Here is a 9,467-nt window from a genome sequence, read left to right on the forward strand (position 1 = left end):
ATAAGTACATAGGAAGAGAATGCCTCCTACTGCCCTCTATGCGCATCTATACAGTGCTTCAGAGTGGAGAGGGGGACATTTTAATTAAAGCAGCGTGGGGCAGTGGAGGGCAGCAGGGATTGGCCCCTCCCTGCCAGGCAGCACCCAGTAAGTGGGAGCTTTTTTTTTAAAGGGCCAGGAGCTGGGGCTGGGTGAAGCAGCCATGGGCAGGGCTAGGGAAGTGCGCAGGGATTGGGGGTGGCTAGAGGAGCAGTACTACAAGAGAAAGAAACATAAAGGGGAAAGACATTAGCCTCCAGGCACTGCTTCAGCTCCTCGTTGCCATCAGAAGTTGGATGGCTGTTGCCAAGTGCAGGTAATCTCAACAAGTCACAGCAGAGTCATGATAGTAGCTGAATGTATATTTGAAGCAAGGTTAACTGTCCTCTTGTTACTAATACTGTGTCCCACTTTCCTGAAAGCTTTTAATTAATACACAAATCCACAAAGGGCCAGATACGGTCATTGCATGCACCTGTGCAATTCCGCTATGGTAATAGGGTTGTACAGAGTATAATTGATTTAGTCCAGTACCTTCAATAGAAATCTCAATCCAGCATCAAAGAGCAGAAGACAGTCTAACTTTTTAAGGTAGATTTACTTCTGGATGCATTTCTAAAACTGACTAGCACTTTCAGAGTGCCCTATTCTACAGCATGTGCTAGTCCCATAAAAGGTCTAAGATGGGATCCATCCTGGTGAGCTCTAATCTCACGTATTCCAAAACCTGACTGAAAACAAGAAAGGAATATTACTAGAACATTATATTAGCCCAGGGCTATCCAACGGGTGGCATGCAGCCCACGAGGGTTTAAGACATGGTCCCTGGGCTTCCACCTGGCTTCCTCTTTACACATTGCTCTTGTGGCAATGGCTGGAGTCTCTGGGCTCCCCCTCCGTCTTCTGGCTTCTGGTGTCTTCCCCTGCTTCTAGGGGTGGGGTTGCACTGTTGCCTGTGTTGCATGGACAGCAGGGAATGTTGCTGGGTTGCACATGCTGTGTGCTCAGCAAAGAAAGGAGTCAAGCTGCCCATGCTGCATGCTGTAGGTGGGTTACCTGTATGATGTACAGCACTGGGAGGTGGGGTAAGGATGCTGTGTGCCTGGCAGGGGGGAATCAGGCTGCCCGTATGGCATTTATGGCTAGAAAAAAGATCTTTGCACGTGGTGCAGGGGGGAGCTGGGCTGTGTGTTTGGCAGGGGCTTGAGGGAGGCAGCCCCCATGGCATGTGGCCTCTGTGTCTCCAGTCCACAATGTATGAGGCCCCCAGCTGTTCAGAAGTTGGATAGCTTTGTATTAACTAATCAGGGAAAACTGTTGTCCACAAGATTTTGTTTGTCCACTGACTGCACCACTGATCGACACTATAGCAACATACAGTCGGTGTCATGCCAGAAAGTCGAGAATTAAAAGCTGGGAGATGTACACAATGCAGATCCGTGAACATAATCCCTATCCTTAAAGCTTTGTATCCTAGAGGCATAATAAGTGCATATTTGTGTCTCTGATATGCTGAGAGCTTTTAGTGTTGTCCCTGGGCATTTGTAAGTCATCAGGTAGATAAGAACTGGAGAGGTTGTACTGTTTAAAATAGTTAAGGCTGAGATGCCAAATAATTGCCTGGTTACTTTATGGTAACAAATGTATATTGAGAACATTGATTGGTATCACGGGTGACCTTGCAACCCTGGACACCTGTAAAGTAAGTGTTCCCAGGATTTCTGTTCTGATATAAATACAATTTTATTGGTGTGAGAATCTTCTCTGAATCTCAGTGCACTAGATTATTTTCTGTATAATTTTCATATAAGAGTTATCTGGTTTTCACAATATTTGGTTTCTCTCATATGGTATACATGATAGCCTGGGGTATGAAGATTTTGGGATATCTCACCCTATCTGAGTCATTCTGAAACTCATGCTGAGAAACGCCTTAAATTCTAGCATCCTCTCTGTATATGCCATTTATCTGTAGAAACAATATTTTGGGAAAGTTTTAAGGAACTGAGAGGGGAAAAAAGCAGAGAACAATTTTTGTGTCCTTTCTTCTGTAAAGTTAAGTGAGTTAATCATCACAGTTCCAAATGCGCAGCCCTCAGAGAGAGTGCCAAAGACCTTTTACAATGCTCTAAAAGTTTTCCTATCTGTTCCAATGTCATGATTCTAATATCCAATTTCTCAAGACCTTCTAGAGGTAGAAGCAAGAGCTGTGTGTCACATCGGGAAGCTCTCTCTTCCAGTGGCATAAAGCTGCTAACATAACAGGGTTACAAGATATCAGGACTTAAACTCATCACTGAATCTGGTCCATCCTGAGCCTCAGGCAAGTGTAATTTTGGAGCAGCACAAAAGGGCCATATCAGGGGGCCAAAATCTGGTCTGTTGGCAGCAATAAAAATAAACATAATAGCACTCTCATGTATAACCGTGGTTCAAAAAGCCAAGGGGTTCTTGTAATCAAGGTCATTGGCGAGGTGTATCCCAGACTAGCTGATCCGTGGTATATCATGTTTGCAGAATTGGTTATATTGTACAATTTATGTTTTCATGATTCCCATTTCAGTCTTTTTTCTTCTGCTTTAAATATAAATACCTTCTTCTTTCCTGTCCTGTGAGATAGATCTATCTATATATCTAAAGAGAGAGAGCGCATGCACATGTAATAATGCCTTCTGCTTTAGCAGTAAGGCAACAGAAGCAGGAAGAAGTTTAGTAGCTAGCCTGTCGAAGCAGTGAAGGCACTTGGCTGCAGTTCGTAATTCTCCAGAGATATAATTATCACATGCTTGATGACTAAAACATCTGTCACATCTGTTTTGCTTAAATAAAGGTTCCTTAAATGCCACACTGCTCCCTTAGCATGGAGCAGAAGTGACACTCACATTCAGCCAGTGAGGTCACCCAGGGACTTTAAACTTCCTCTCTTTCACCTTCCATCTTGACTCCTTTCTTCTCCATTCTCCTCTCTTGCTATTCCCTGCTCTACCCTATAAATGACCTCTCCATTTCTCTTTTTCTATGTATTTATCTCACCTGCTGCTTTCTTCCTCTTTTCATTCATCTCTGATCTGTGCCTTGCTCCTCTGTCTCCTGCTGTACATTCATTAATTCAGATTTGGTTTAAAGATGAACATTCATTAAACACTGTATGGTCTGGAGAGATGGCTTTTCAAAACAATCATAGCATTTAGAAAAATCATATTATTAAGGGTATCTTCTGTAGGTGCCTAACTCTCCTGTCTACTTTATAGCTCCAATTGTCTCCAATAGCATAATTTATTACTATGTTTAGGTGATTTTCTCTTTCCATTTTTTATCAAGGGTATCTGTGCTGCAGTCCAATATTCTTAACCACTCTGCAGCCTGGTAGACTGACTGCATGCGACACAGCAGGAGAGATGTATTCAATACAAAGGATTTTTCTTTATTTCAGCCATCTTCTGAGGAAATGTTCCTCCTTCTCAAGTTCATTCTCCGTAAGAAAACAGATCCATTGCTGATTAGGTATCGGCAACAGGTTTCTCCACAACAGGATCAAAGCTGTGCTACTGGAAGCATGGCCATGAAGTGTAGCACATCTTGTCTGCATGTGTGCCAGTCTGTGTTTTGAGGCTACACCTCAAAACAGTACCCAGTGCTTCTACGACATCATTTCAGGGTGACAGCATGTGTCCTATGGGCACTTGAACACCACCACAAAAAGTGGGATGAGATTGATTCTCATCTCAGGTGTTTCATAAGCAACCCAACACCCTACCCCCTAGGTATGAGCTTCCCTGCAACTTATGGATTAAACTAAACAGGATTTCCTCTGCAGCTGGAAACTTTAATGCCACACTGTGTAAGATTGGCTTAAAGGACAGTCCAATATGTGAGTGTGGTGTTGCTCCATAGACTGCTGACCACTTCCTCGTGTGTTCAGCACACCCATGCACACAGGATGAGGACCTGGCAAACCTCAGTGATGAAGCAGTTTTGTGGCTTCACCTCATTAATGATGCGTAGAGGGGAAGTGAAGTCTACAACAGAAGAAGAGCATGTGCAGAGCAGAGCAGTAACTAGTGTTAGTCAGTACAGTCCTCATGATGTATAGCCATGCCCTTAAATCTAAAGCTAGCTTGACAATGGCCTGATTTTCAGGGATGCTGAGCATTCATGAATCACACTTCAGTCAACAGAAACTGTAGGTGCTCAGCCCCTTTTTAAATCAGAGTGCTTCAAGAAGCTAAGTGTGACTGTAGGTGCCCCATTTTTTGCAAGTTGGTCATAACCATCCTGTGCCTCAGCTGCAAGGTAAAGAAAATTAATTGCCCACTTTGGAAGACTACTTTTTGATCCCCAGGTAGAAGCTAGCAGGTGAAGGCAAAGTGTGTGTGTGTGTACATAAATATTTTTCAATCATAAATTTCATATGAAAGTAGGATACAGAGAATGATCACATTTGAAAAAAACAGATGGTCACATATGAAGGCAGGTTTCTAGTGATTCATAGCATCACAATAACACAGAAGCACAGTTTTGTTAATATTGTAAAATTTGGGATTCTGTCAACCACTTGGAACCCACTCTCACCCCACTATCTTACTAATGACAAAGCACAATTTAGCTGTCAGGGGAACCCATGTACCTGGACTGAGTTCCAGTTTTCTAGGGGGAGAATGGTATCCACAGGGAATCCATTGTCCTTATACCTGTTTCTTTCCATTGCTTGTCTCGTGAGGATCTAGTTTGAAGTTGGCTTTGTGACATTGACAATAACTATTCTTTTCCAGGCATCGGATCTCCAAATCTAAGTTTAGGTGAGTAAAACTCAGCTTTATGTTTTTCTCCCATCCTCACTGGTTTTGCATTTGACCTTTATCAAACTATCCATCCCTGTCACCGCAGTACACCAATGGCTCTAGAACAACAGCTCTCAACCATCCTAGATCCAAGGTGCCCCTTGTTAGATTCAAGGCACCTGTCAGAAAATGCCAGTTTTTAGCTTTCACTCATTTAATGACCATAAAAAAAAAGAAATCAATTCTTGTGTTGCAAAGAGCTCAGAAAGCCCACAACAGGTCATAATGTTTTTGACATTAACGATTCCTATTTGAAATCTCTGTGTTTATCTTGTGAATCATACAGGTGTTTGCATACTTAACAGCACTAGTCTTGTGCAGCACCCTTAAAAGGATCTCTCAGCACTCTGGGCTGTCATGACACCCTGGTTGAGAACCACTGCTCTAGGACATACTCACAAATTTGATATACTTTAAGCCAAAATATGTAGCCATATTTCTGAATATTAGGGTGAAAACAAGGAGCAAGGTTTGGAAAGAGTGCTTAAAATGTCCTATTTGCTGAGGTATTGAGTTAGTCCTTGACTCCTTGGTAAATGCACATTTCAAATCATAAAATTATAAAAGATTAGTTAGATAATCTACAGATACTCAGCCCACTAACAGGTGAGTGTAAGGTCTGATTTTCCACAGCACACTTTATAGTTGTGTTCTGTCTCTTAAGCAATTAAGTTTCTGCATTGAATTTGGCAGTGTCCCTTCAATAGAAACAGCTGGAATATGTTTCCTTTAGTAACAGGACCTGTGGAGCTTTTCTGCAAGATATTTGATTCTCAGTTAATTTATTAGCTTTTAAAAAGATATGGCACACCCAGGCTGCCCATATACACTTTTCCACTGGAAGAACTGACTCCAGCATAGTTAAATACTTGCTCATGTGGAAATGTTTGAGAGGTTTCCAGTCAATTTTTCTCTCATGTGTTCAACACAGTCCTCATAGCTTTTTAATTCAAAGTCCACCATTAGAGCGCTTTAAGAAGTGCCTTGGATTTGGCATTGTCTGGCCCAGGAAAACTGTTGTTTTCCTCAACATATATAAGATATGAATAAAAATGTGCATGGTCTTATTTTATTACCACATGTGTATATACTAGATATGGACATGTGCAAATATAGACATGCATACAAGAATAGATATATACTGTATGTGTAGGCAGACGTATGTATGCACACAGGAAAGCATAAAAAACCATACATATGTATACATGCATGTATACTTGCACATGCATACTCATGCATGAACCAGCACATATATATGTATGTATTCATTCACACATTTTGAATGGAAAGAAAATGGGAAATTAAATTCATGTCATGAATTCTCCCTGAACCTTACAGATTCACTTATGATGAGTCAAAAATAACTATCATTCAAGTGTTACAATAATTTTCTCAAAATGTTTTAAAAGAACATCATTTTCTTCTACTGTAGCACATGCAAAACCAAGTTAAATACCAGTGCCACAAAGACTAAATATCCTTATAGCTTACCCAACTAACAAAGATTTAGACTTAAGAACATGATAAAATTTTGCTTTAAGAGTCTCAAGCCATCCTGGAGGAGTCACATCATCTGGTCCTATTGTGATCAGACGCAGAACTGTGACCTACAGCATGGTCACTACTTGTTACTGATCAGAGAACAAGACAGGAGTAGCCACAGAAATTTTCCCTCCCACTTTGTCATGAAGTATTGTGTGTGTGTCTATATATACTATATCTGTATAAAACTATTAGATTTATTATACAGTGGCAAGTGTTGCCTGGAAACTGGTTGCTAAGCAAGTTAAATTTTGAAGAGTAGGAGGTATATAATTAGCTTTAAATATCTTCTGTGGTTAGTAATTACCCTCAGAATCAGTGCTCATGGAAGGCAAATTTTAAAGGGGTCCTGTTTAATATCAAACGTATCCTTACTTCCTGGTGGAAGGCAGAGATGCTGCGATCCCCCTAAGTGTTGTTTGCTCATGTTGGACACAATCCTGGTAAGTGCTAAACGCATGAAACTCCCATTGACTTTGCTGAACATCAGAAGCACACAACACTTCTTCTAGACCCTGATTTGAGGTCAGTCCATTACAGGAAATGAAATTCTTTCTGATGTCTTCAGTGGCCACTGAATCAGGCCCAGCATAAGATTAACAGTTTTAAATAAAAGAAAAAGAACTGTTTCTTTGGAAACAGTTCAGTAAGGGCTAAAATAAATCTCTAGTTAGTGGAAGTGTAGGCTTAATGATCATAATCAGCACATCTCTCCTCTCACCGAGACTTATTGGCCAGAAGGAGTGATTGCAAATTTTTTTAGGACCTTTTTTTGTTCAGATAGTTGTGCTCCTCCTTGCAGTACCTATCAATTCAAGTGAATACCAATGGAGACACTCTCCCAGAATGAACATGAAAGTCCTATTCTCCCACCACTTGCGGATCTGTGATATGGCTGAATGAAAGGTGAAGGGTTTAACTGAGGGATTTTCCTCCTAATTGCCATTTTTAATCACTTTTTCTTTCTTGCTTTTCAAGCCGGTACTGGCGCCGGTGGAACCGGTTCTGCAGGAGAAAGTGTCGAGCTGCTGTCAAGTCCACTGTTTTCTATTGGCTGGTGATTTTCCTTGTGTTCCTCAACACTCTCACCATCGCCTCTGAACACTACCACCAGTCGAACTGGCTCACTGAGGTCCAAGGTAAGATGAGGCATGTGGTTCCACTTGCTGTCCAAATAATCGGTCAGTAATGAGCAAGCCTACAGAGAAGGAAAACAAAAAAGATACATTAATGTCTTGTGGCCTATTAGTAAAAATCCCATCCTTCAAATGCAAACAAAAATACAATCCTTCATTTGTGGAGGATTTTAGACAAGTGAATACAAGTGCATACATGATTGCACAAGGAGTCTTCAGAGAATACTTAGGGCCCAGCTGTGTACTAGCTACATGTTCTGTAGGTCCTGTCAAAGTCACCATGTCAGGAGCTTACATTGTATTTGTATGTGCTGCTCTTGGTTACTAAAGGGCTCAATTTCTCCAGGTCATCACCTGAATAGCATTTGTGATACATTCTGGTTACAAGGCAGGTAAGGAAGGAACAATTATTTGTAAAGTTCCTCTTTGTCTAAAATTTAAGCAGCTGAATCCTCAATGCGGTGAGGGCAGCTGAAAGGCTGAATTAAGGATCAGGAGATATTACAGCAGCCAATACTATATCCTGTACATCTGAAAATGACAAGTGTAACAGGAGGTTGCGCTTTAGAAAATACAGTCACTGTCACAGAGGTGGTGCAGTTGTGTAATACATGCATGTGGGAAGTGCTGTGGTTGATAAACGGGCATCTGTTCAAAACATTTTCATGCATGAATTGCCCAGACTTAGAGGATCACTTCTTTGGCTAAATACTGATATAATTCTTCTCTCTCTTTAGTTTGACTCCAGCTTTTTTACACTGGTGATGGATGGTGGTGTTTGTGCTTGTGGCCTTCTGATTAAATTTTGCTTATTATTCCTTTTTCTTTTTATGAGATACTGCCAATAAGGTGCTGCTAGCTCTTTTCACGGCAGAGATGCTACTGAAGATGTACAGCCTCGGTCTCCAGGCCTACTTTGTGTCTCTCTTCAACCGCTTTGACTGCTTTATTGTTTGTGGAGGAATCCTGGAAACCATTCTGGTGGAGACCAAGATAATGCCACCACTGGGCATCTCAGTGTTGCGATGTGTCCGACTCCTGAGAATATTTAAGATCACAAGGTACTTTTATCTTTATCAAAGGTCAGCCTTGGGGATGAAAAAGGGCTATCTCTAGGTGCTTTCTGGTCCATTCTTTCCTACCTTATTTATGCAAACTATTTCATCGTTCAAAGGGAATCCTAGTTTCTGCTCAGCTCTCTGCAGTGAGTACCTTTGGCCATGTAGGACCACAGTTTACGCATTGATTTTATCCCTCATATGCACACCATAAACCTATGGCACATGACTGAGAAAAATAGTCCCTTGTGTGGTGGGAATGAGGAGCTATACAGATTGGCCTCACATGAACCATAGGAGAAGCACCTGCCCAAGTGATACTCTGGTAACGCACATGAGAGGAGCAGCTGATGTCTTAACAAGGGAGGTTGAAATGTGGCAGGCTGGGTCTTTTAAGATGGCCAGTAAAGGAAAAGAATGGCCTTGTGCCATTTTCTGCTGCTTTATGGTGACTGAAGTGGGCCTGAAAGCTGCTTTCAATTAAAAAAAAATGGAGATGTCTCAGCCTCAGCCACAACAATGGGCAGGAAACGAGGGATCAGTATCAGCATGAGCAGCAACAAGGCAGAGGACTTGGCTGACTTCTGTCTGCCCCCCGCCCTGAAAGGAAGTGGGCCCAGCACCAATGAAAGCCACATTTCGGAGAGCCAAGACCTTCTCAAGGTTCAGTCCCTTCTCTTTTTCTTTCCTTCTTTCTCTCCCCCCTCTCCATAAAGGCACATGGCTTCCTATTGAACAATTTTGTCCGCTCTCACAATCAGTTACATAAGAATCAGTTCTCATGCTCCCCCTCTCCCAATGCACTCTCTGGTAATGCATGTTATGTCTGAGGTCACCTGATAGGGTACAGA

The 9,467-nt window shown here is 41.8% G+C and overlaps 1 protein-coding gene across 4 annotated transcripts in view; it reads left to right on the top strand.

The window, feature by feature from the left end:
- CACNA1C (calcium voltage-gated channel subunit alpha1 C) overlaps positions 1-9,467 on the top strand; it is a 790,825-nt gene that overhangs the window by 626,142 nt on the left and 155,216 nt on the right. For all 4 annotated transcript variants that reach the window (XM_019515544.1, XM_019515545.1, XM_019515546.1 and 1 more), the window contains 3 exons: positions 4,812-4,838; positions 7,401-7,561; positions 8,394-8,619. In XM_019515544.1, coding sequence (XP_019371089.1) covers positions 4,812-4,838; positions 7,401-7,561; positions 8,394-8,619 — 414 coding nt within the window. The remainder of the gene's footprint in view (positions 1-4,811; positions 4,839-7,400; positions 7,562-8,393; positions 8,620-9,467) is intronic.

Source organism: Gavialis gangeticus, unplaced genomic scaffold, assembly GCF_001723915.1.
Source record: "Gavialis gangeticus isolate Ggan-Ray unplaced genomic scaffold, GavGan_comp1, whole genome shotgun sequence".
In the NCBI taxonomy this organism is placed as follows: Eukaryota; Metazoa; Chordata; order Crocodylia; family Gavialidae; genus Gavialis; species Gavialis gangeticus.